Genomic DNA, 26,701 nt, shown 5'->3' with positions numbered 1-26,701 from the left:
AGCTCTTTTAAAACATTCTGAGTGTCATACAAGTTATGCATGCTTAGATGAAATTAAAAGCAACATTAAGGACGTTTTTTTTTCCCATTTATTTAAATTATTTATTATTTTTTTATTATTTATTTATTTATTAAAATTGTGTAGCCTTCCACCATCTGCACTTTTCCTCACTGCACGGAAAGCTAAACTGGCTGGTGAGAAAGAGGTCTCTCAGAGAGAGAGAGATTAATTTCTTGTTGTTTTGCTCATTTTTGTTTTGCCAGTGCTTGAACATGGTCCTTTCTTCCTTCAGAGTTTCAAAGGGAGAATCTACTTAACCCAAGAGGAAAGATTAATGAGATAATGCCAAGGGTTAGAGCTGTTAATGTTATTCCTGATATTATAAACCCCATGTTTCCCACTCTACACTTTAAAGATGCTTGTATAGACACTTGAACAACAGCTTCTTACCTACAATGCTATTTCTGTGTAAACTGTATTGATTTAGTGCTAAGTGTAGAAATAGCCAAGGCACAGCTGAAATCCTCTATTCCTAACAGTACACTGAAAAAAAAAAAAGAAAAAAAAAAAAAAAGAGACATTGCTGGTTTTTAATTCCTCTCATTATTCCCTAGAAGGAAAGTTATATTTGTGCTGCCTCTAGGCAAAAGTACCATCCCACATGCACAAAAGAAGGAAACGAAGATCACATCCATTTCATCTTCCTGCTGCTCCTCCTGCACAGAAGCTCTCTGCAGATGCAGAAGTCCCTGATACTGAAGCTTCAGTGCTCATATGTCACAGCAAATGATTCGTTAAAAATGCATAGACAGATTGATCTGAGAAGAAGGGATAAAAAAAAAAATAAATCTGCAGTTTAAGGAGAAAGGAAAATAGAAGCAAAAAGCCAAAAGGTAAGAAAGGGAAACATCCCCAAGATTCACAGGAGGAAGACAGTCAGAAAGTCACACAAAGACAGTCAGAAAGAAAGGAGACAGCAACTCTGTTGACATTTAATATCTCTAGCTGGGATAAAACTCATCCTTTTACCAGCCATAAAAGCAACAGCCTAGAGAGTGCCCAAAGCCCTTAAAGCATTTTGCATGAACTACCTCACAAACATGGTAGGCAATTCCTCCTAAGGTCTGTACAATATTTGCACCAAACTGCCTACTTTGTTTGTTGGGCTCTTTTAAAAATGTTAATTAGATGGGAATAAATCCCTAATGCAAATATAGACAGCTCTCTTGATATTGTGCTTAGAATGAGATAATCAAAACAATATTATGGTGCTGCAGCCACGCAACAAAACTGCTTTTGATTGTTTGTAGCCCAAAAACGAGCATTTTGTACCTTTACTTGTTTCCCTCCATAAGCTACATGGGGGTAGCATATGGGGATGAGGGGATGGGGATGAAAAACAGAGTGAAAAGAGCTTCTGGAGTGGCACTCAAGTCCAAAGAGGCTCCCTGATCCTTGTCACCAAGAGTCTTCCTCATTCACATTCCATTTTCCATGCTCTCATTAGGCCTCAGATCTGGGAAGAGAGAAAGAGAGATCTGTGATTCCTCTGGTCCTGATAAACACATGACTGCCATGACCAACCCTACACTATGACTGGGTTTGTAATATTTACTGCATGGCCAGAAGGCTTTACTCTGCCAAAGGGATCCTGCAAGCAAAAAAAAAAAAAAAAACCACCCATGCTTAAGAATAATAATCTACTTGTGTAAGAGACACCTCCTTACTATGACATTCATGCAAATGGTGTTACAAAGATGACAGACTATTCCATTTTTATTAAAAATATTTGGTAAAACATGACTGTGGACCCTTAGTTACATTCTGTCAGTCAAAAAAATTAAGCCAAATGCCTCCAATGGGAGGTGTATTTATATATATATATATATATTCACATGCATACATACAATAGCAATATTTTTAGCTATAATTTCCTACTCATGTGGCAACATGATGAGCATTCTGAAGAAGCTGAGCCAAGTGAAAATACAACCTGCAGAACAGGTCACATTTAAATATTCTGCTATTGAAGAATATTAAAAACTACAGATTAAGGAGGAGTGTTGTAATCCTTACATTAATTAATGCTTGTAAATCATTCTGGAACACTCGGATAAAAGATGGCACAAAAAGTGTTGCCACATGTCTTTATGCTTCCAGATGTACACGATCCCGTGCATCTTGGATGTTTCAGATCATCAAAAATGCAGTCAGTGGATGAATTTAGTGTTGCCAAGTGTTTGAACACAGCAAAGAAACACCAAGGATGTTACTCCATGGTACCAATGTTAGTCAGCTTTGTCTTGGCTCTATATCCACACGTGAAACATCTTACACAGATTATTCCTTCCAATCTAGTACCACCCAGTATTTAAATCACCAAAAAACTTAGGACTCTATCATGAAATAGGATGAAAAGGAAGGTGTTAGGAATCTGGGAATCACTCAACATATGTCTGTGGTTAGTGAACAACACAGCAGTTTTCAGAGGATTTGGTACTTCTTATTTATGCAAATACTGCCCTTGACAAAAATACAGCAATTAAAGTCCAGCATTAAGGTCCTCAGGCTTTCCCTCATTGATCTCCAGATCCCAGAGATAAATCTTCTGTGGTATCCATTTTTAAAAAAGCGTGGGGAGCTTCACCCAACTCACTAAAGAGGAGAACCACCATCCCTAAGGAGAATAATTTCAGTGAAAGCCTGTTTTATCTCAGGTGATAGAAAGTCCCACCAACACACTCAATCTTCCCCAAAAAGCACCAGAAACCATTCATCCTTTGGCTCTGTTGCCAACTGAGAACGTGTGCTGCTCCATACCCCACATCCTGGAGAAGAGATGGTTTGTACTGGAGCAGAGATGGTTTGTACTGGAGCAGAGATGGTTTGTACTGGTGCAGAGATGGTTTGTACTGGAGCAGAGATGGTTTGTACTGGAGCAGAGGTGGTTTGTACTGGAGCAGAGGTGGTTCATCCTGACCCTGCACAGCACCTCAGTGCCCACCTCCAGCTATCTCGCTACAAACCCAGCACCTCAAGGGGCAGCCAAAGGACAGAACAAGCATCAGAAGCTGAACTTCGTTGTGATTCGGAGGTGAAATCAAGGTGCCAGGGGCCACCATGTGAGCACAGCACCCTGTTTGCACCAGGATGGGAACTTAATTCACTGCATTTGAGGGGCTTTGTCTCTACAACCACCTATGGAGATGCTACACCTTTGGGAAGCAAGGCTATAAAACAGGATGGGGATGGAACCCCCCCGAGGAACCCCCCCAAGCCCTGCTCGGGCAGGGAGCACCCACGGCCTCTTTTTTTTTTGTTTGTTTTGGTGGGGCAGAGGGCCGGGAAAGGCGCCTTTAACACCGGTAACAACTTCACAGCTTTACACCAGCTCTGGGGGAGGTTTCTGATCACCCCACATCCCCTCCAAAGGGACGCGCAGGGAGAAGCAGCTCCCGAACGCCCGGCACCAAGGTGGATTTGTAACAAGAGGGTGGTGGGGGGGTGGGAGGGACCGGGAGGCGCCAGCTCTCCTCCTTCGGCGCCGGCAGGCCCGGGAGCAGCGAGCAGATGCCGGCGGGCGGACCGGGACCGGACCGGACCCGTCGCTCACACCTGCCGGTGCGGCGTGAGCCAGCAGCGCTTCCCCCGCGTTAAGAGGGGAGAGAAACCAACACACACACACAATACATCACAGATTCAGATTCACACACACACACCACACATTCACACACTCACACACACACACACACTCACACACACACATTCACACACACATACACATTCTCACTCACACATTCACCACACACACACATTCACACACACGTATTCACACACACACACACATTCACCCACTCACACACATATTCACACACACACATTCACACACACACATTCACACACCCCTCCCCGACCTCCGCTCTTTGCGAAGACGAGCGGGATAACCTCGACCGGGGTGGGGCAAAGGGGCAGCGGCCGAGAGCGGAGCACCGGGGCCCGGGGGGAGGGGTGAGGAGGCAGAGAGCGGGACCGCGCCCAGGGGTGGGGAGGGGGAAGGAGAGAAGGAAGGAAGGAAGGAAGGAAGGAAGGAAAGAGGAAAAGAGGGAGGGAAAGAGGGAGAGGTGGGGGGGGGGATCGCGGGTCAGGTAGGGGCGGGGGAGGGAGTGGGAAAGAGGAGGGGGGGGGGAGGGAAAGGGAGGGATAGGGAGCGCGCGCGCGCTGCCCCGCCCAGTTCGGGCTGAGGGAGGGGAGTTGGGCGGGGCCTCGCCTCAGGAGCTGCGCGGTGATTGGCCGGCGCGGCTGTCAATCACGGGGACGCGCGAGGGGCTGCCGTGATTGTGGGGAAGGAGGGGGGAGGAGGAGGAGAGGAAACAAAAACAATCGCCCGGGCGCCGCCATCTTGGGTCCGTTCTCCACGCCACCCAAGTGAATGGGTAGATATGAAATTACCACAGGGGAGCACCAGCAGCAGCAGGGTACGGAGGGCTGTTCCGAGCTGCCGGCTGGACTCGGGAGACTCTAGAGACGGCTCCTGTCGCCGCCGCCGCCCAGAGAAAAAAACCGGGTTGGGCCTTTTCTCCTCGCCAACCCCTAAACTGCACTCCTGGAGGGACAAAGTTGGTCTCAGCCGCGTTGCCTCCGCCGCCCGGGAGACGAGAGAGTTGAGTTCAGCGGCGGCTTCCTCGGAGCCGGGAGTGAGCCGGGGTCAGAGTTAGGGGAGAGGGTGACGAGGGGATTCCTCCCCCCTCCGCCCTCTGGCCGGGGCCCGCCTGGTGCGTTGTGTGGGAGGCACCAAGGAAAGGCAGCAGGAGCCCAGCAGGCTTTTCCTTTCCACCCCTGCTATTTCTTATTCCTTTCTCCTAAAAGAAAAAAAAAGAAAGAAAGGAAAAAAAGAAAAAAAAAAAAAAGGCAAGAAGTGGATTGTGGTGTGGGGGGGGGGTTGGGGGGTGGGGGGGAGGAAGACGGGACCGTCTGGGGTCTGCGTTTGAAACGGCAGCGGGGGTGAGGCGAGGAAGAAAGGTGTCCGTGAGGAGTTGGGAGAGGAGTGTGTATCAAGCAGAAGAGGCAGAAGCTGTTTCCACGGGAGGAAGAATCCTGCAGCCGGCCAAGCCAGCACGGAGGCGGCCACCGCATCCTCCCTGCGCCCGCACCCTCGCTCGCCTCCTCCTTCCCGAAGGAGCTGAATTCTCCTGGAAGCACGGCAGGCAAGGAAGGAAGGATTTGCCACAAAGAATATATCACCCTCCTCCCAAGCGGCTGGATACTGCATTTTTAATTTTTTTTTTTAATTTTTTTTTCCTCCTTTCAGTCCCTCTTCTGTGTTTAAATACCAAATATAGCCTCTTGGGGGGGAGGGGATGGAAATCTCTTAGAAGAATTTGAAATCTTGCTGGGATTCGGGAGTGCGGGTGTTGCACGGCCCGAGAGAAGCACCGAGGGAGAAGGGGAGATGTGCGGCTTTCCCTGACTGAGATATTCCACTTTCGGGAAGCCTGAAGGTTTGTTTGTTGATCGGTCTGTTGTTTCTCCTCTTTTCCTCTTCTGGGTAACACTAAATCCCTCAGCATTATTCAAAACAAAAAACCCGAAGTGTTCCTACGTGTAGCTGGGGGCTTTCTAATTTTTTAAGGTAGTTTTCATCAAGAAACGGACAAAACCCCCCCTTCACCCGGAGGCTTTTGAGGTTTGAGACTGAAATGGAGCTGTTTTTCTCCCGAACACTACATGCTGTTTAAAAGGAGCCGGGACGAAAAAACATCATCTTTCCTGATCTCGATACGACTCTCCCACCCTCGGCACCCACGAGGGATGCTTCAAGGAGCTTGATGTGGAAAAGCAAAGTTGGAGTGTCCTTAGAGACTTCGTCGTGTCCAGCGGCTTAATCGTGGACTTTGTTGTGTTATTTTTTTTTTTAAAGTGGATTCGTAGCATACTTTTATGAATTAAATATTGCCCCCGTTTGTACAGAAGCCAAATGACACGTGTGTTTTGAAACACGGTTCCAAATATATCCATCCCTCAACCCGGATTCTCGCTAGAAATAGCCGGAGGGAGATCGTCAGTGTCTAAAGAAATCTGATTTTACTCTTCTATGAACTTTTAGCTGCTGCAGAAATGTTGCAACAGATTGCTTTATAAACAATTCAGCAAGACAGGAGATTTTCCAGCTTGCAGGACCTAGGAAACTGGATACTTAAACTCACTTAAATGTTTTAACAGCATTGGAAAATGGGAGCTGCTACTAAGTTGGCGTTCGCTGTTTTTCTTATCTCTTGTTCTTCAGGTAAGTCAGTGTTTTTGATTTGGTGGCTTTAAACGTGTGAGGCTTTGGGCTCAGCACTTGAAAGCTTGAGGAAACTTTGCCGATTAGTGTGACTCTTCCTTTTTTATATTTTTTTTTTCCCTGATGTCTTCTGTTTGGAGGGGTGGCAGTGACTGGAAAGTCAGAAGCTGTTTTCGTGGTTATTAAAAACACAAAAACACATAAAACGCCAGCACATAAGAGTCGTGCGGTGCTGGGATTTTAGATCAGTTGTCCTGGAACAAATGTGGACATAAAACCACCTAGTGTCACATGTAGTGTTTTAGCAATGCAGTTATTAGGATTTCATGGTGTGTGTGTGTTTGTTTTTTTTTTTAACAAGAGTAACTCAGGTGAAATACTCTTACCTTCAATTAAATCTCTTTTCCGGACCACTCTCAGGTGAATGGCAGCCTTCATTAATGCTTCATTAGCCTAGAATAGGTACTGCTCCGAAGTATTAGCATTAGCTCGTCCTGTAATGAGAGCGAGGGGTGTGTGCATCTCTAGCTGTAGCCACAGATTTAGGCTGAAAAGGCAAACTTTCCGTTTCTAAACAATAATTTGTGTTTTCCTCCCCAGTGCGTCACTGCCTTGTGGTGCGAAACAAAAAATAAAGCTTTTTTTTTTTTTCTTTTTTTTTTTTTTTTTTTCCCCTTTTCTTTAAAACAGCTGAAGTTTAAAACGCCAGCTCTGGGGTCCTTAGTAGCCAGCGGAGTGTGAGGACTTCCCCAGGCTTCTCTAGGAGGCAAATGGCTATGGAAGCAACCAGTGGTTGGGAGAACTGTTGGTATATTATTTCTGCTGGAAACTCCCATCTGTCTCATAAAAAAAAAACAACAAAAAAACCCCCCAATTGCGAGCTCTGCGTTGGATCTAAGATTGGTTTACATGCTTTGAGCCTTGCCCGTGGATGTAGCAGTCTCTGTGTAGGTTTAGATGCACTTCTTGGTTTTCTTACTGGGTGTAGTGGTGTTACCAGACTGAAAGCTGGCAGAGAAATGCTCAGCTTTCCTGTGTAAGCGGTGTAAGGCAGTAATGAGATCCGTGTAACAATGCTTTTTAAAATCTCGGCGTTATAATGCAGAGGATTTTGCTGAAGAGGACGTTTTCTTGCGGTTAGTAAATGGATAGTCTAGTCTTGTGTCTGTAGCGGTATTGATCAGTTCCGTGTGCGCTAAATGTGCTGTGAAATGGCGAGCGCTGCCAGAAATAAACTACAGGAAAAAAATAAAAAATCCTTTCTCTTCAAACCAGAGAGTGAACACAGCAGGTTAAGGACAGACAGAGGTGTTGGTATGTTTTTTTGTTTTGGTTTTTTGTTTGTTGCTTTTTTCCGATTTTTGGTTCAGTGACTTTTGTGGGATTTTTTAGGTGGACTATTTATTCCTGCCTTGAAACAAAACACGATTTCTTCTGGCAGTTTTGCTTCGCAGTGGAAAACCTTTCTTTCATCTTTTCCTGATACCCTGTTTTTCAGCTATTGGAAGAATATTCCTCTTAATTCAGGAGCATTTTCTATAGGGAAACGTTTCCCCCCTCTGTCACTGACAGTTTCTGAAAGACTGTGTGCCATCTGCTCTTCATGTCTGTCTCCCTTCTCTTTAAGATCCTTTAGCCTGGAGCACAGAACGGTGATCCTGTTGACATTACCTATCCTGCTCATTAAAAAGCACGGTTCAGCAACAAAAGCCTTCATTTCTTTAGCATTTCTTACTCAGGTTTGACCTGGTAAGGCAAAACGAGTGTTCCTTTTTCTTGTGAAGATAGAATTAATCTTTGCTTAAATGAGCAGGAAACTGGCTGCAATTCGGACTGCTTCTCATGTTAATGACATTGTTTTGGTGGTTATTCCAGTATTACACATAAAGTGTTCCGGTGTTTAACAATTATGAAACTATTTTCTACTCACCCAGAATTCTAGAGTATCTGCGATGCTCTGGAGGTCTTAAATAAATATGTTTACCAGTAAGCTTTTGTTTTTACCGTGGAAATTATAGGATTATGTCAGCTTTTAGCACAAAGTGCAGGCATTTTGTTAAGTGGTGTTTCTTCTCTTCACTGTGACTTGTTTTGGTTTAAAATCATACCTGATCAAAACTCTTACCATCATCAGATATAGTTTTCTCTCTATTTTATAGTCTGAAAGAAGTCCACCCAGGGTATATATTTGACAATACTGGCTGTGGTTAAAGAAATCCTAGAGTTTAGGTGTAAAGGGGTCTGGTTTGTTTTTCTCCAGTATAAAGTCACTCTGAATGTCTGTCAAGGTGTTGGTTTTCTGTATTATTAGTTCACTTTTATATACATCTATTTTCTGTTCACATAGCCATTTAACACGTGTTCTCTAAATAGGTGAAAACGTGGTGGGTCTTTCCTACATGGTGGGTGTGGAAGTGCTCTTTAGGTTGAAGGTGTTTTATTTTGCTATGTGTATATTTCTTTATGAAATCCTGTAAAGGTTCTTAAGTTCGTTAAGTATTTCCAGGGAATTTAATATCTCTGCTAAGGGTGTGAAAATATTTCCCCTTTCTGACTAAGATATTTGTAAAAGAGCATCTGTGTTGAGTAAAAGTGGGTGTAGGTTTTCACCCATTTGTACTAATTTGAGAAAATAAAATGAATACTTATTAACTAAACATGGAAGCTGGGGTCGAGGTTTTCCATGCACCCTGTAATATACTTTTTATCTAAATCTATGTGCATTTTTGATGTAACCAAGATCCTGAAGTAGTAATAATGTACAATTGAATGTGCTTCTCCTACAGGTAAGGCAACATTGCAGGTGAGCTTGCCAAAAAAAAAAAAAAAAAAAGTAAAATAGCAAATAGTTTGTTCAAATCAAAGGACACATCTCTTACCTCTTTAGGTGTTATTTGTTCTCCCCTCCAGAAAGGAGTGTGGCTCTGTGTCCTCCAGTTTTCATGATTGCTGAGTTACACTTGGAGATTTCAGGAGCAGAGACTGTGTACTTCATAGTTTTCTGTTATATTTCAGAATATATGATTCAGGCAGCTGAAGATGTGGGAGATTTTGAAGTAGTGGATTATCTTCAAGCAGAATCTTCTGTTCTGGGTGCTGTCGTTTTAACGTTTTGTGGTTTCTTTTGTTACTGGTATGCTCCTTAACTCTCAAACCATCAGTTCTGCTCTTCCGAACTACTGGCACCCACTTTGGTACCTGAGGGGTCCATCATCAAACCGGTTCTGCAGCTTTTGGTCGCTTGAGGTGGGACGAGACTCATTTTTTCTAAACTCACTTAAGCCTCAGTTCATGCTAAAAATCACCAAAACAAAAGAGAACAAATCTTTGTGTTCTCTCTTTCTCTTGATGCTAGATCATTCTCAAGCCATTCAGAAGGTCTTTAGTAGTTTTGCTGGGGGAAATGGTATGAGAAGGTACCTTTGTAGTTGAAGTTGGATTTTCACTTCATGGGAAACATTCTTTGATTTTTAATTTTTTTTTCTCCTATCTTACAGTGAATTGAGGAAAAGAGTCTCTTTTTTTTTACCCCACCCAGAAAAATACAGGTAGAACTGTAAAGCTGAAGATGTGGTATGGTCAGGTGTTCTGAAGGAATTGAGGGGTGGGAGCAGACTTCTTTTTTTCTTTAATTTTACTAGTGTAACATTTTTTTGAACTGTCACTTCATTATTAATTGCTTAGCACCTGAAAATCCCACCAGAGGTCTAGGAGTATTGTTTGTGAGGTTGTCTCTCCTGATAGGTTCTCTGCAATCTTTCCATGATTGAGGTTGAACTCTAATCTATTGCACAGACAGAGCAATAAAACACTTCAGACTTAGTACTACTTTTAAAGTAAAACCCTGCTCGAGATTCTTTTTTTTTCATAAGAGTGTACATCTTTGTGTGAAGTGGGTTGTCAGTTGTCAAAGCCCCAGCACTCTTGATGTTGCTGTGGAGAGCAGGACTGGAAAACCTACTTTTAATTTTGTTTTCAAGCATAGGTATGTTTATATCAAGGTCAATGTTATATAGATGTAAATGTGGTGCAGTTTACAAAGTCTAATGGTGCCAGGTTGATGTTACAACTTGGATTACAGATCAAAATTCTGTTAGCAATTCTATGTCATCTGTTAATACTTAACAACTAATCTGGGTTGTGAGGAGCAGCTGGATTGGGCTAATGCAATGCTAGGACATGTAAGTGGAGTTCTGCTAGCACTTGGTCTCTGGACAGATGCTGCTGTCATGGGTTTATTTATGTCTGCCCCTCAGACAAACCTGTTCTCAGAGAAAGAGCTTTAAAAAGTTTGTTTTCAAATATTGGATTCTATGTAGGTTGGCAGGGGGAGATGTTCTGTGTGAAGGGAAAGCTGTTTTCTGCTTTGTGGGGATGGAAGAAGGCCATTATTGGTGTCATGAATAATAGCTTTAAGCTGATTTTAATGGAGAGTATTTCAATGCCATTTCTTTTTCCCCTCATGCTTCTGGAATCGGGAGGCAAAAGTCCTTAGGTGATCAGTTTAGATTTTTTGCAAATTAGGGTAAACAAGTATCTTTTTTTTGTTCTTTCACACAACTATAGAGATTGGTTTTGTCATACCCTTAGTTTCAGGTAGGGGATAACAGCCCAACTGTTAACACCAATGTTTTTCATTCTTACTGATACTGTCTTCCAACGTTTTCACACCTTTAGCCACATGTGGCTTTCAGCTTCTGTAGTTTCATTCTCTTTGGCAATGAAATAGAGTTCTATTTCAAATCATCATTATCAAGTTTATATTTATACTGCCTGGATCTCTTAAAAGATGATAGTAACATTTTCTTGATTCCCAGATGTATAATGGGCACAAGATGCAGATGTAATCTTTTGGAAACCTTTTCTTTGGAACTAAGATACAGCAAGTCCTGGGTGCTCACCCTTGGGAAATCATCTGGAGAACAATCATTGTAACATGGGCTGTAGAAAGATAAAGGTTGGCAAGGAATCTGATTGTGGAAGAGATTCCTTGGTGGAGGGGAGAGCATTTCCAGTGCTTAATTAACAGAGAGCAGATTAATGCAAATGTCTGCTTTAGCTGGTTGGTAGAATACATGGTCTGTTAGCTATCTGATGTTCCTGAAAATGAGAACTCTTTAAAAAGATCAAGAAAATTACGAATTTTACAGCCAAGTTCTTGTGTGATGAAATTTTAATGTGTTTTTGTTGCCTTGGTGCTTAAAATTCAGCACATCTTATTTCCTGTTATTTCCATATGGAAATTGAAGTGTTATTGGATGCCAATGACTTTGTGGCATCTTATCTTCTCTCCCCTATACTGTCTGCGTGGTGGTGGAGGTTGTTTTTTCTTCTTAAAATCAGTTTGTGACTACTGTGCCAAACAGCAGAGCATATTTAGGCTTAATCCCACAGAAAATTAATGTTTTACCACCATATTGTTTACATTGCATGTCTTTGTGGCTAAGAATCCCAAATGTACATTAAATACTTCAAATATGTCAGTTCTTGATGGAAAGAGATCAGAGAAGAGTTTATCCACTGCAGTAATTTCTGCTAAAGCACCATTCCTTAACAGTTTCATAGTGAAGTAACCCTTGAAGAGAAAGGTCAATATTCATGGCTATCTTCTGCATTTCCTAGGTAAAGCTGTAACTGAAAGCAAGAAAGTCTGGCTAGGATAAAAAACCCGGACAATTTACTTGCTAACTGGAGGCATAAATCTTTGGTTATGTGGTTAGAGGTATTTGAAAAACACTTGGAAATGAGGGAAGTGTTTGTGGGAAGACTGCCTGTTCCTGCAGCCAGCAGCAGTCCTGTTGTTGGGATGAGATCTGCTGAGGCTGGGTATTAAAGTTTTTCTTTGTACCCACCTCTCCTTAGGTGCTGTCACAAGAAACTGCTATTTTTTCTTTTATAGGTCAGTGAAAGAATGTACCTTCTGTCTGTGTGTTCTTTCTTAACTTCTGTTCTGCAATTCTCCCAAATAATTCCCATTTTTAGGCTGGCAGTCAAAGAAGGATGAGCAGGATGGTAGCCTTTGCCTCTGTCTTTGTGATGGCTCTCCTGAAGAACTGTTCTGGTCCTGGGAGACACTTTTGTGGAGGCAAGTGACACAGTTACACTTGCATTGCTGCCAGCAAAGGTGTGTAACCTAACATCTTGGTGACTTCACAGTGTGGCAGTGGAAGAACAGGAATGCTTTTGGAGATTGCCTGCTCAATGTTTCATTGTTTGCTGAGGGTAAATTAAATATTATTGAGTTCTAAAGAGTTGCTTTAGCACTGGTATTCTGCTGGTATTTCTGGTTAAATAAGTGTAAGATAATCTGTTCCAATCGGGGTTCAGAGGCAGTCCAAAATTGTAATTTCAGCATAATTTTTGAGTCATTCACTGAAAAGGCTCGTTAGTAACTATTAAACTACTTTGACTTGGCCTTCATTTGATGTTGAGTACCTTTAGTTGGCAAGAATGATACATGTGGAAGTAATTTAAATAGCTAGATACCACCTTTTGAGATTCCGTATTCTCCTGAAGTATAATGTCTGTTTTTAAGGATTTATATGAAACTGTAATTAGGTAGTAATTAAATTCAAAATGCTGAAACCAGAATGTAACTAAAACCAAACCTCTGTGTACTCTTAACTGCAGTGGGCATGTAGGAAATGCCTAAGTAGATTTTTTTGCTTTTATAACTTTGATTACATTAGTGAATTGACTGAAAGGCAAGATACTCAGGAACAATCAAGCTTTTACAAGTGCTGGATCTTAGCTAAAGCAAAAAATTGAGAATATTTCTCTTTTTAGTTTTTTGTTTTCTGAACTTTGAGACAGTTACCAACTGAGCTGAAATGAAGAAAATGAGCATTATGTTTTGCATTTACAAATGGTAGGTATTGCCTTCTAATCTCCTTTGGCTGTTCTCACAGTTGGGAAGATTCCACTGTCCCTGTAGTGATGAAAGCAAATGAGTCAAGTTTTACTCTTTTAATTGTTATCATTAGCACAGTTGAAAGCTAATACCAGAAGGGGTACTTAAGAATCCAGCTTTATTTAATGTGTGGTTTACAGAAAGTAGCCGTATATTATTGTTAAAAAAAGGAATCTGTCTTGCTCAGAATTTTGTTGTGTTTCTGCAGCTTTTACTCTGTGTCTTCCACTCCTAAGTGGAGTGTTCATTGAATCACAGAATCACAGAATTCTGTGATTTTTCTGAGTGTGTTCAATGTGTTGTCATCTCACCAGAAAGGAGTTTACCTTTTGTAAGTGGAGCTGCAGAGGTTTTTGGTGCAGATGAACTTTTTAAGCTGGCTGGTGCACCCATCCTTTTTAGAAATGGAGAAGGGAAAAAGTGGTCAGAAGCATTTAGGGTATTGTTTCAGTATTTTCTGAAAGATGCCAGGCTTTTTTAAGAGTTGACATGTGGTTTTTATTCTGGAAAAAATGGAAAGGGGTAAGGCAACTCAGTGGTTTTCCTTCAATTTTTTTAAAGATCAACTGTAAGCCTGCAGAATGTTTTAGCGATGGTGTGTGGCTGGTTTGTTTTGTTGGTTTTGGGTTGGTTTTTTTTTGACTGTTACCAAACTTCTTAGCAAAATGAGGCTGCAGAGCGAACACAAATAGCTGTTAACTGCTAGTGCAGTCCTGATGCTGTTTCAGCTTGTGCCAAGTGGTGTCTGAAGAGATGACATGAGATGCAGGCAGTGTGAGGGGTGGTGCAGGCAGGGGGCCAGTGCCAGGAGGCAGCCCGGTGAAGGCTGGAGCAGAATTCCTGCAGCCCGGTGAAGGCTGGAGCAGAATTCCTGCAGCTTCAGCACTTCAGTGTGGCCTCATCTCCTGTCTGAGAGCAGGGGGTATGTACCATCACAGAGCTGTGAAAGCATTAGGATGATTGACACTGGGCTGCAGCTTAGCTTGGGAATTATTCTGTATGTTCAGACTGAAAAACTGCCCCACTTGAATCAGAAATCAACCAAACCAAACCAACCTATATCCTGCTTTGGGGCCAGAAGAACATCCTGTGAGCACCCCAGAAGGAGCCATGAGGGGGACATCTGTGGTCAGGTGCTACATGGGATGATGTGCTCAGTCTGACACATAAGGGCCTGAACCTGATGTGATCTGCAGTATAGCTACATGTTTTGAAGATGCTTGCTTCATGTTTAAAGATTATTTCTATTCTAGATGAATATTGAAGGTTTGGATGCAGCAGCAGTGCAGTTGATGCCTATTGCAATCTCACAGTCTGCCTGGTTTGTTTTGTTTTGGGGTTTCTTTGGGGTGTCAAGTCATAATAATGACTTTGAATGTAAATGGTAGTTTCATATCTGAAATTACCTTTTCAAATCAGAGAAGCATAGCTTCAGTTGGGTCACCAGGTGATCTGCAGCATCATGCTCAGAGTAGTGTTATTGTCCAGGTTTTTTTCAGTCTTCCTGCTTTTTTCAGACTTCATACTTCTTGATGCTTTTCAGGAGGGTCCTGACTCCTCCAGCCTGTGTAGGTGATTCTGCCTGCATTTCATCAGCCTCCTTCCTTTTGATGCCTCCCAAACTTGTGATTTGGAGATATGTTTTTTTTGTAACTGAAGCTGTAATAGCATGACCTTATTTTTTCAGGTTCAGAGCTCTTATCTAGATAACACTAATCTCTGGTCTTTAAATACTGCCTAAACGATCATGGTGATCTTTATTCTGTCAGCTGTATTTTGAATGCTTGGATTTCAATATCAGTGTATAATTTGAAATTTAATCTGTTTTTAAAAGCTATTTTGAAGTACAACCAGTCATTTTAGTAAGCCTTCCAACATGAAAAACTGTTTCCTTCTAGGAATATTGGAAAAGATGCACATGAACAAGGACATGGTTTAATTTTGTTGTTCAGTTATGGTGTTAAGTGTATGAGACAAAATTAAACTTTGCAGTAAGAAACTGTTAATTTTAGAAATTTTTGGTGGTGTTTGTCAGTAGAGGGTACAGATAGTTCTCTAGCTCATAGCAGTTACATGATGGAAGAGTTTAAATATTTTTGTGTTTCAGGTTGAAAAACATTTAGGCTGTGAAAGCTGCAAAAATTTCAGATTACCCACAGTTATTTGGATTACTGTGCTTTTTATATTAAATTAGATTGTCTATTTTTTATCACTTAGAAATCTACTTTAGAAGTAGCATAGGGAAGACCACTGATTTAGTATCTTCATTTTAACTCGAATTTTTGAAAGGTTCTGTTTTTCTAATTATCTCTAGGAATAATTGTATTTCATTAGATACAACACAAAGCCTGTTAAAGCTTGTCTTAAATACCTTTGAAAATATAGTTTGATTAGAGGTCATTTAGCTTCAGGTTGTGTCACATACTGGAGGGGACAGACCTGAACAAATTAAGCCTCATCTTACTTTGCCCAATTGGAATAATAAAAATCAGTAGTGAGATCTTAATTAGTGTGTATCTCCCATAAATGTACTGAGAGCAAGATCTGGAAACACAGATAATTTGTTAAAAAGGTTATTTAAAACCTTGGGGTTTATGTAAATGTTGAGTAAATTTTACAGTTTGGTGAAACATCTTGTTACAGTTTTGGAAGGAGAATGGCTCTTGATAGAGTGGGATGAGCCTTTGAGTTGCCAATTGATGAAGATTTTCTACAACCTTGCTTTGCCAAATTATTTCTTCTGAAATTTAGTTGTCTCAGAAGTATTTTTTCTCAACCATTATAAATATTTTGGCATTAGAAGCTCTTTCAAGGTGAAGCTGAGGAACAGTATCTGTAGAAAATATATTGGTGTGGGGGTTTTTTGCAGTCACTTTGGTCCAAGTACCAAGAATGTGGTGAAAGAAGTGTCCTAAAACACCAACTCAGACAGGCAGAATCTTCCCAGCTGAGTGCTAGTATGAAAGAGGCCAGAGACAAGATCCCAGTTCTTCATAGAAAGGAGTAAAAATGTGTGTGTGGTTTTGATGGACTTTGAAGATGTCTACATGGTGATGTGTGTTCTGGCAGAGCTTCAGTTGGCCATCTCAACTCTTCTCCCCACTGTCTTCCAGCTAAAGTCAGCCCAACATTGTTTCTAGGAATGAATTGTTTGCAGCCTCAGTGCTTGCTTGAGGAATCCATTGTTCAAGTGTGGACTTGGCCCATTTGCACCATGCAGTGAGTTGAAAGCTTTGGTATGTTCCTAATAAACTGCAAAATCCTTGTTTGCTGGTAACAGGTTGAGTGTCTTGCATGTGTTGGGTTTTGCTTGGCTGATGCTATCATTAGACAGGATGTTTGAGCAGAAAAAGTAATTCTGAAACAGGTTTAGTAATAAAGTTTTAGAAGTATGCTGTTCAGGGCAGCTTGTCCTTCAGTAATCAGAACCAGGGGTGTTTTCTTCACACAAGTCCTTGGTTCTCCAGGTGGCAGAAATGTATGTATGGTGAGTGAAGTCTTTCCTCAGGCAGCTTTGAAGTGTCATTACTTGAGATTCTTCTGTTGTATGGCACTTTCAGATTATATTTCTATCTTTAAGCTATCTTCTCTGTTTGACGTGGTGTGAAGACTTCACAAAATATCCATGATGCAGAAATAGTGCTCTTTCAGTGTTGGTGTCTTGTAGTACTGTCAGCTTTGATTTATGTGGAGTGTTGAATGAAAACTGATTGGAGAACTGGGAGACTGACAGTTCCTCTTCTCTGCATCTTCTTCCTCATCCACATACCCACTTCATGGCGAAGTTCATCTTCACTGTTGGTTCAGCCCTTGTGGCTGGGCTGATTCAGTTTGCTAAACCAACAGAAGTATAACTTCAAGTGACAGCTTTCTGTCATCTGTGTCAAAGGAGGAGAGGAGTTGGGTTAAAAGATGATAGGAGGAGGGTGAAATTTGTGATACTCAAAATTTTAACTGCAATCTAGAAACTTTTTCTGAGCAGACAGGCATAGCACTGCAAATGCTCTGGAGAGATTTAGATCTAAGCAGAAAGTAGAGAGCACTCACAGAGAGGATGGGGAAGGATTCCCACCTCCCCAAGCTGAGAGGACTCCAGCTCATGAGCATCTTAAGTTTCCAGAGGAGTGTGTAAGAACCAGGCTGCTTATCAGGAACCTGTCATGGTGTCACCATCACAAATCTGAGTGTCTGTAAGCCTGATGAGCAAGCTGGTAGAACCAGGGCAGTCAGGAGTGTGGAGCATTTGAAGTCATTGAATCTCTAAAAGCTGTAAAGCAGAGAAATCTTCCAGACAGCAGGACACACTTCCTGAAAGAAACGGTGTGGTACTTGGAGCTCAGCTGCTAACCCAGTCTTTGGGAAAACCTTCCCAAACTCATCAGCCTTTTGTTACACTCCAGTGTGAAGCAAGCCTTAGGCTTTTCTTAAGCTTTGTTCAGATGTCATGTTGCTTTTAACCTCCCCTGACTCTCCATGAGGACTGCTTCTATGTTAGAAACCAAGTGTGGGCAGCAAAAGCCAGAGGTGTGTCCATCTCCATGTGAAAACATGACTAGAAGTCCAGATCAGTTTGAGAAGCATGGAGAAATGAATCTCTTCTTAGGTGTTACATGAATCTTGTCACCTTTCTATTTCTTCCCAGCAGTGATCTTCCCCTTAGCCCAAAAGCTCCCTTCCTCCTAGGGGGAAGCAAGAAGTTAATGTTACAATACCCAGGCTGCAGCATCCCATTTATTTGTCTCCTTCCAGTTAACCATGATGCAGAAGTTGCTTTAAGTCCCCAGAAAGCAGAGACCCAAATCTGCATTGTTTTTTTTCTGTTCACCTTTCCTCTGGTGGGGCTGTTTGTTCTTCTCCTGGGAGCATTATGTTTCTTTCTTACTTAGCATTGTCAGCACACCTTTCTGTTTACCTCAACAAAATCTCCAGTCCCCAAAAAGTGTTGGTTTATTTGTTGCTGGAGCAGTTTGTTGTTTTTTTTTTCTGGTCTTCTGGAAACAGAAGTGTCTTGTGAAGTCTGGTAAATTCTGGATGAAGGAGGAGATAATGGCACTAAAACCAGAGAGACAGAGAAGGCACTAGTGAGGCTTCTGGCTCTCAGGCTCTTCAGAGCTTTTTTCCAAACAGATTCAGAACATTACATGCAGAAGGCACATTACTCCTTTGTGTTAGACTAGTCTTAAGCCAGCTTGGCACATTGGGACAGCTTATTTCTATAAGAAAGGAGGCAGAGTCCTGGTGGGATTGATGTGGGCTGCTGTAGAACTGCAGGCACAGAGAGGCTGAGGCAAATGGAAGGGAATGACTGTCAAACCCCTGGTCAGATGATCTTCAGCCCCTCGTGGAATCTTGCTGCTCTGAGGCTGACAAAGTAATTGAAGCCTGGGCTCCCTCTTCCCAACTGCTGAGCTTTCACACAAAAAGCTTTTATACAGCATTTCCAGTAGCTGCCTTCTACTGAAGTGGGAGCTCTTCAGGATGTGCATTCCTCAAAAAAAAAAAAAAAAAAGGAGGGGGGGTGTAATGGCCTCAAGCCTGGGAAGGATGGACTGGATGAAGGCATCAAATTATACTGCTGTGGGCAGTAGTCTGGAAATTTAACTTCTGCTGGCAGGACCTTCTGTGCTTGCTCTTGGTTCCTCACTGATTTGCTTAGGGCAGCTCTCTGCTCTGTGCTTAGGAGTCCTGTATTTCACCACTGACTGTACAAGGGTCTTGTACCTAAGTTCGCAGCATTACCAGTCTTAAATAATGAACCATAAATATACCCATAAATGATGCTATAGTCAAATAATGCAAGAGAAGAAACAAAGGCAGTTGGGATGTTACATCCACCATAATTGTAGAACATTCCTGTTAAGTATATTCAGGATGAAGGTAGGTGTCAGTCTCTCTTTCAGTTTGCTTTTTCAAGGAAGCTTTTGTTACAAGGAAGCCAGGCTGGAAAAGCAGATTATTCCTTGTATTGTATCTGGAACATCAATGTTGTTGCTCCTGGTAGGATAGAATAAACCACTCCTGAGAGTGCTACACAGGAGAGCTGAGTCACTGGTACTGTTTGGCTACTGATTTACCAAATATCTCTTGGCTGTGTTGACTACATGTAGATAATCATTGTCCTGAAAGGAAAAAAAACAAACCCTAAAATAAAACACAAACATTTTTTGTTCTCATTTGAAAAGGCTATTCTGCTATTGACCTTAGTGATACAGCTTTTTATATACTCATTTAAATACTCATTGACTGCTTCAGAAGAAGCACCTTAAACAGGCAAAACATGAGGATTTCCCCAGAAATTTGTTTTGTTGGGTTTTTTTTGTTTGTTTTTTGCTTTTTTCAGTTCTGAAGCTTTGTTCTGGACTGCCAGGAGAATTTATTGCTGTATAAATTCCTCACTTATGACAAGACAAACACCTGTTTCTGCCTGAGCAGAAGCAATTCTCCATCAAACACAACATCTGGCAATAGAAGCTCTTCTGCTTATGACTTCCCTCTCTGCATAAGATACTGCAAATACAACTTTGGAAGTTCTCTTGAAAGAAATGTCAGTACAGTGGAGCTGGCTGGCTGGCTTAAAGAAAATACAGCACTAGAAATACACAATCATCCTGTCCATTACCTTAATACCTGCAGAGGCTTTATTTTACTGTTAGAAATCCATTGGTTTGGATGTATTTTTGTTTGTTTTTAAATAGCTAGGAATAGAAAGTTACATATGGACACACATAATCTAAACTAAAAGTAAACAACTTGAAATCCACTCAGTTGTTTTTTGATGCCTTAGAAGTGTCCTAAGAACTCCAAGCAGCAGATTGGATTCAGCTTTTAAGCATTGGGCTCTTTTAAATCAGGTTGGGAATTTGAAGTTAATAACCAGGATACAAGTCCTTGGCAGTAATTTCTCCATCTCAATCCATGCCAACACACCACCTCTGTTTGGTAACTACAGGAATGCCTTTAGGGATGCTTTTGGGGTTGAGTACCTTAGTATCTTGTTTTTCCTTCCTGTTCAGCCTGCTGGCCAGCTGCTTCCCATCAAATCCAGTGACAGTGATTGATGAAGGGTACTTTAAACAGATAAAGTACATTTACTGATGATGGGTAATTAAACTGTAGAACTCACTGTTTCAGAACATGTGGAAATAAAAAATGGTCTCTCAGATGGACAAATTCAGGGAGGGTAGTTTGCTTAGAAGTGCTTAAACTTGGTCTGGATGGAACCTCCAGGTCAAATCATTCCTGATTGCTGAATAATCCTGCCAAAAGCTAAGTCAAACCTGCGGTAATGTCTGGTGGTTTTGAAATAATCTTCTCCAAAGGGAAGAAATTATCAATGAAATTATGAATTCTGATGAAAATTAGGCAAACCTGCTGTTTTTTCCTGCCACCTTAATACCAAAAGGCTTCAGAACAGTTTGTGAAAGGTAACTTTACTTTGAGCTCATTAGTTTTTTCGCTTCCAAACAGGAGGAAAAGTTTTAGCTCACTATTTGGAATTTTGGTATGTATGTATCTTTTAGAGGAGGCCTCATTAAAGGCTTTCTCCTTGCACTAGAGATTCCCTTTGTCTTCACCTCCATCTTGTGTACCTCCTGCTGGACAGGGAGAGGTCCCTCCCCTCCCTGGGACATCAGCTCCACCACTGCCCCTTGTGCTGGACCCAGCAGTTGTGTGGCAGGCAGGAGGGAGTTGACTCAGCAGTTCCAGTCTTGTGCAAAGTTCACTTTGCTCTCATTTACCATATGGTTTTGAAAAGTTAAATTGTAGCTCGTGTTGTAGTTGTGAATCTGTAGCTCCTTTCTTTTGCATAGTCCTCAAAGGTTTTTTAGGGCAGGAAGGTGATTAAGGGGCTGCAAGTAAGGCAGGTTCTGCCCAGTTCCAGCTGTGATGGCAGGTTCAGAGCAAACACTGGGTGGTTAATCTGCCTCCCTGAGTTTGCACTATCAGTTCTGGGCAGGGTTAATGACTGAATTCTCCTCAGACTCTGCCTCTTGGAAGCACACAGTGTCAGCATATTCTGTGTAATTTACTTTAAGCTTGCTTATTCTGGGTGACTTCAGTCACACTGGCAGTGAAGACATTGCAAATGATCCAGGCTAATCTAAACTAAGTGTCCTGGGTTCTTCTTAAATTGTTTTGAATCTTTATCATCAATGTTGCTTGAGTGAAATAGATAAAAGATAATTTATATATTATAGTCTAGTCTGTGACCTGTACTCCTCATCCCAGTATAGATATCTTTCCCCTGGTCATAAGAATGGCACATTTTAGAACTTCTGGTTCAGAAATCTGGTTTTCTCATTACCTCACCTTGATCATCAGTGCTCTGCAAAGATTCTTCATCCAGTGTGCAGGTATTGAGGTGGATTCTGGTGCCAGCTTTGTTGATGCAGAGCTGCCTAGGCTGGTCTTAACTTTCCAAAATGCTGTGGAACAAGAAACTCAAGGTAATTACTCAGCATTAACCCATGGTACAGTCCCTGAAAAGAGACTTCTTTGTCTCTTCCTTACCTGCCTCCATGTACAGTGCGTGGAATGCTGTTTCTCAGGAATCCTGTGAGAAAGTGGCATGATTGGAAGCAACCATGGAACTTCTGCCATGGTTTAAGGTCTAGATTGGGAAGTTGTGGGGAGTTGATGCTTAGTAGAGAACAGCATTAATAAGCAGAATTATAAATAAAGCTGTTTTGTAGGTTTGGGTGCAATAGAAGAGGAAAATTGTTTTCCTCTCCTAGTGAAAGTGTCTGCGATTTTGATAATTTCTTAGGAGTGCTGTTGAAGGCATCTTAGCAGATAACCTGCTCTCTGAATAAAGTCTGCCTCTGGTTGTCTTTGTCCTCTTGCCTTCAATAGACAGGAGAGATTGGTATCATTGTCTAGGCAGAGGGAGTATGGATGGGAAACACATTTAAGGAGCTCTATTTGAGCCTTATTGGTGTGGAACTTGGCATTATAATTATTGAATTTAAGGCTGTTACCTTGTCCAAGTGTGGAGAGACTTTTTAAAGTAGAAACAGCATTCATGTTCTGGCTTACAGGGTGCTCTTGAAGGAGAAGAATAAGGCCAAAATCATCCGAATGGGCCATCAGGGTTTCAGGTCAATAGATGTCACTTCAATTGCTATCTAAATTTAGAAGACAAATTAACTTCTGGTGCAAGTGCAGTTCCTGAAAGCTTTTATTTGTGTTGTTGTTTTCTTCTGTCTCATGTATCTATGGACCTCAGGATTTTTACTCACAGCTTATGAGAAGTGTCAAAACCCAGGTTGTCTTTTTATAGCCACAGTGCTGTTTCTCCTAGGCTCTGTGGTTTATTCAAAAAAAAAAGAAAAAAAAAAAGGCAAGCAGAACAGTAATTTTTGTGAGAGTGAAGCTAGCTCTTCTAGGTGAATTTGTAATACAGCATTTGCATACATGAGATTCTTGTAGTGATCTGTAGTTCTTTTGTGGCAGGCTCCTTAGGTGGAAGAGGTGTAATATTTTACATAAATACCTCCATATGCAGCTGCACTCTTCAGTTTCTTTTCAGAAACTTTCAAAGGCTGAAATGTCCTTACCATTTCTAGTGATACCTATTAGTGGCATGGGTATATATTAATTTCTACATGGAAAAAAGCCTAAACACAGATAATAATTGAAGTTTATATGGCTGCAGTATGAGAGAAACTGAATTTTGTTTCCCTTCTATGAAACAGGGACTATTCTAGTCTGAGATATTCCCATGGCATGGGGTGAGGTTATTGCTGAAAGATGTCTGTTAGGAAGCTTTGACTTAAAAAGTGAAGTTTACAAATTGGAAAGGATTCAGAAAAAAAGAGTAGTATTTTTGTCAACACATCTTGTGCCATTGAGGGGCTAAGAAACCTCAGCTGTGTTTAAGAAACACCACAATGACTGGCAAGGCTCCACAGTGAGGAGGGATCTCTGCCCTCAAAGTTGGTAGAAAGTATAAATATTAAGAATTTTCAGTGAATCCTGATAAAGGTGAGATTATAGATGGTGTCCATTTTTAACTGAGGAATATGAAATGGAAATACTGGATTATCAGAAACCTTGACCTGGCTGCTGTGGGATGTAGGGCTGTTTAAAAAGTTGAGCTTGATGCAGAAGTTACTGATTGCAGTTCTTTGCTCTTATGGGTTTAAATTGTAAATTTTCACAGCTGTTGCCTCAGGTTTGGGAGATGATGGATTGTGTGTGGGTGTGTCCCTGTCTCTCCCAGGCTCCTGATGAAGGGAAGATGACATGAAAGTTCTGGCAGAAGGGAAAACTTTAATGCAAGACACTTAGTAAAAGAAATTAAATAATTGCTAGTGGTATATAAAATCACAAGTGAGAACAGACCTCAGTGTAAACAGAAGGAACAAATGTATACAAGGAATAGATTATTTTTGTAATAAAGGACATGTATTAAATCATGTAAGTATTCTACATAAATATATATGCACCACCATTTCAATTTTTAATTCCTTTTAAAATTGTAACAGCAAGCTACATTTATAATAGGAAAAAAGAAATGAAAAAGAAGCTGACTGTTTATTTTCTCAAATAATTTCTAAAGCTAGTTTAAGAAAACTGTATCTTGTTAATCTTAAATGCAGAGGAGCAAACCAGAACTTAATTCAGTAGAGAATTCCCATTTTATACCAGCAGTGCAAAAATAAATTCCTGTTCAGTAGATTTCCTTACAGATGCTTTCTTCTGTCCTGTCTCTTCCCAAATCCTTTATCTAAGGAGCTATGCCAGTGTATTTGAAATAGGCAAAGGTAGTTTTCAAGTCAGTGTACCAGCTTTGCAATCAGTGGTAAATATCTAATTTAAAAAGAATTAAAAATGCATGTCAGATAGATAAAGTGTGTGATTTTTTTAAATTTTTTTTTTAAGTAAAAGTTGTTTCTGCTTGCTTAGGAGGTGATAAGATTGTGGACTAAATGTGATTAATGTTCTTTGCAGATGTTGCTTTATATGCTTAGGCTTTCAGAAGTAAAGCAGTCTAGACTGTCTGTCTGCATTCTCCTATAGCTTTCATCTTGATTAAAACTGGTTGTATTACATTTATCATCTTCCTTTCTTGAATGCCAGAAATTATCTTAACTAGTTTTTTGTATGTATTTATGTTTATATATAAAGATACTGAGAATCTGCTTTGATGATTGCAAAAATTACACAAGATGTAAAAAAAAAAATAAAAAATCAGTAGTTTGTATCTTAAACTTTAAAACTATCATTTGGCTTCCTTCAGAGACAGCAGATCTTATTCAAAATGTGAAATTCATAGGGAGTGAATCAGGTGAAGAGTTTTCCCTGCTCTTGGATATACATCCAGAGATAGGTGGTGGTTTCTTTGATCCTCTTGCTGCAGTCATCCATTCCTGTTTTGTCTGATATCAGTGATCTGTTGATACCTCCTTCATTCAGCTAAACTAAGGCTCTTCTTCCTCACCTCCACCCTTGCAGCTCAGGGGGATTGAATGGGGCTGTTTGTTTGATATCAGTGATCTGTTGATACCTCCTTCATTCAGCTAAACCAAGGCTCTTCTTCCTCACCTCCACCCTTGCAGCTCAGGGGGATTGAATGGGGCTGAGAAAAAGGACCAAGCACAGCACTGGCACACAGAGTACCTCAGGAGAGGAAATTGTGTGGTGGGCAAGTGCCCACTGCGTGGGAGATGAAAAGGTCTGAGAGCAGTGAGGTTCCCAAATCTTTGTCTTGATATTAAAAAAAAAATTAAACCTTGGTATTAAATTCTTCACTGCTTTGGGAGATGGTCAGTTCCCCACATAGGTGCCCTCATTGCATCTAGAATGATTATTTTGGGGTTTTTTTCAGTATTTGGGCTAACCAGATTTTCTCTTATTTCCTTATCAACTGAAGATTTTCTAGGACTGTTTTGAGAACTTAATATATTTTGTGGGAAAGTTTCAAGCAAAGGGAATCCTCTCAGTGCTAACAAACTGTTTGATGTCAGTAAAACATTTTGGAAGTTCCACTAAATATTTAAGTAGATGAGGTTTATATTCTTTTCTAACTTCTGTTGTTGCCACGAGTGAGTGCTTTGTGCAAGTCTCTTGGTTAGAATTGATGATGATGAAATGTTTTTAGCTTCTAGATCACGGTGGTGTCTTAAATCCAGGTTTGGGAACATGACTGTGTACTCCCCAAGTATACTTAAAGGATGGAGAAATAACAAGATAAGTTAAATACTACTTAACTCTCATAAAACACTTGTAAATCCATGATAGGAAGCAGCAAGTTCTGTGTTGCTTTGTGCTTTGCCATTGCCTTTATTTTTTTTAGAATCCTTAACTTCACAAAGCTAAAACCTGATTTTTCCTATGCTTTGGCAATAATGAATTGTGATGTGGTTTGGTTTTTTTTTTTAATTTTTAAGATTTAATTCCACAACAACAACAAAAAATTAATTTTAAAGCATGGTTATCATTATGGAGATCTGTAATTTTGCCTGAATGTTGACATACCTATCAGGGGAAAATTAATTAAAATATTTGAATACAAGTCTCACACATTAAATCTGGATTTCCCCCTGCTTTAAAAACATCACCCAGTGTGGACCTGATGTACTGGCTGAACCAGAGCTGCCATTCTAAATGTAGATACTTCAGTAGCTGAGAATTGTGTAGGGCTCTCTCATATAAACCTGGCATTCCTGAGAGTAATTTCTTAATAAAATGATGGTAAATTATCTAAGTTCTTTGAATTAGCATATGGAAAAGTTAACACTAGAAGTGTTCTGCAACCTTTTATAGAACTGGGTTTTTAAGGCTTTCCTGTTAAATTAAATGAAGCAAAACTGGCTCAATTGAACATTTTGAGACTTTTTTTCATTGATTTGCATGCTATAAACTTCTTGAGATAGTTGAGGTTTGCTCTATGTCAGATGTGGGCTATACAATCAGGGTATGTAGTACCAAAGTTCAGCTTGGTCATGTGTTCGTAAACATGTGATTTGCTGAAAACAAACAAAAAAAAATCCAACAGCTGTAAGTTTCTAGTGTGGTTTTGAATCCTTTTCCTAACAGACACACAGTGAAGCAGGGTCCTGTTGACTTCAGTTGTATTAAACCTGAGTGATTCTTAAAAGAGAATTTAATTTGATATATTACTTGTTAAACGTTCAGATGTTTAAAGCATTTAAAACATCCATTGAATCATCATATGTAGTTATAATTCTAGAAATAATACTGAGTTCTAAAAGGTATTTTTCACTTCAAAATATTATACATTATAGATTGGCATAAAATCTTTGTTACTCATGCATAACCACAAGTAAGAATACTTTGGTCTTGTTTTTCCTTACTGGGATTTTTGTCAGTTTATTTTTTAATATTAGTGTTAGTATATTTTTTAATGTTAATATATGTATCTTCCAAATACTTTTATTTGTCTATTTTAGGGGATAGGGAGCTGAGACTACTGTAATTGAACTAATATTCCCTCTAGTAAGGGAAAAGAGAAGCAATTCTGTGCTTTTCTTCAACATTATCCA

At 40.7% G+C, this 26,701-nt stretch overlaps 1 protein-coding gene and 1 long non-coding RNA gene across 2 annotated transcripts in view; one reads left to right on the top strand and one right to left on the bottom strand.

Annotated features, from left to right (window-relative positions):
• Positions 1-754: 754 nt before the first annotated feature.
• LOC115598594 lies at positions 755-4,759 on the bottom strand. The gene is made up of 3 exons (XR_003987762.1): positions 4,450-4,759; positions 1,333-1,516; positions 755-818 (listed from the first exon to the last, which is right to left on the bottom strand). It is a non-coding gene; the product is annotated as an uncharacterized LOC115598594 (long non-coding RNA).
• Positions 4,760-4,962: 203 nt separating this feature from the next.
• ACVR2A (activin A receptor type 2A) overlaps positions 4,963-26,701 on the top strand; it is a 63,956-nt gene continuing 42,217 nt past the window's right edge. The window contains exon 1 of the mRNA XM_008503182.2: positions 4,963-6,283. Coding sequence (XP_008501404.1) covers positions 6,229-6,283 — 55 coding nt within the window. The 5' untranslated portion in view covers positions 4,963-6,228. The remainder of the gene's footprint in view (positions 6,284-26,701) is intronic.

This window comes from Calypte anna, chromosome 7, assembly GCF_003957555.1.
Source record: "Calypte anna isolate BGI_N300 chromosome 7, bCalAnn1_v1.p, whole genome shotgun sequence".
Taxonomy (NCBI): domain Eukaryota; kingdom Metazoa; phylum Chordata; class Aves; order Apodiformes; family Trochilidae; genus Calypte; species Calypte anna.
The sequence above is the reverse complement of the archived record's forward strand: the minus strand, read 5'-3'. Positions and strand labels throughout refer to the sequence as shown.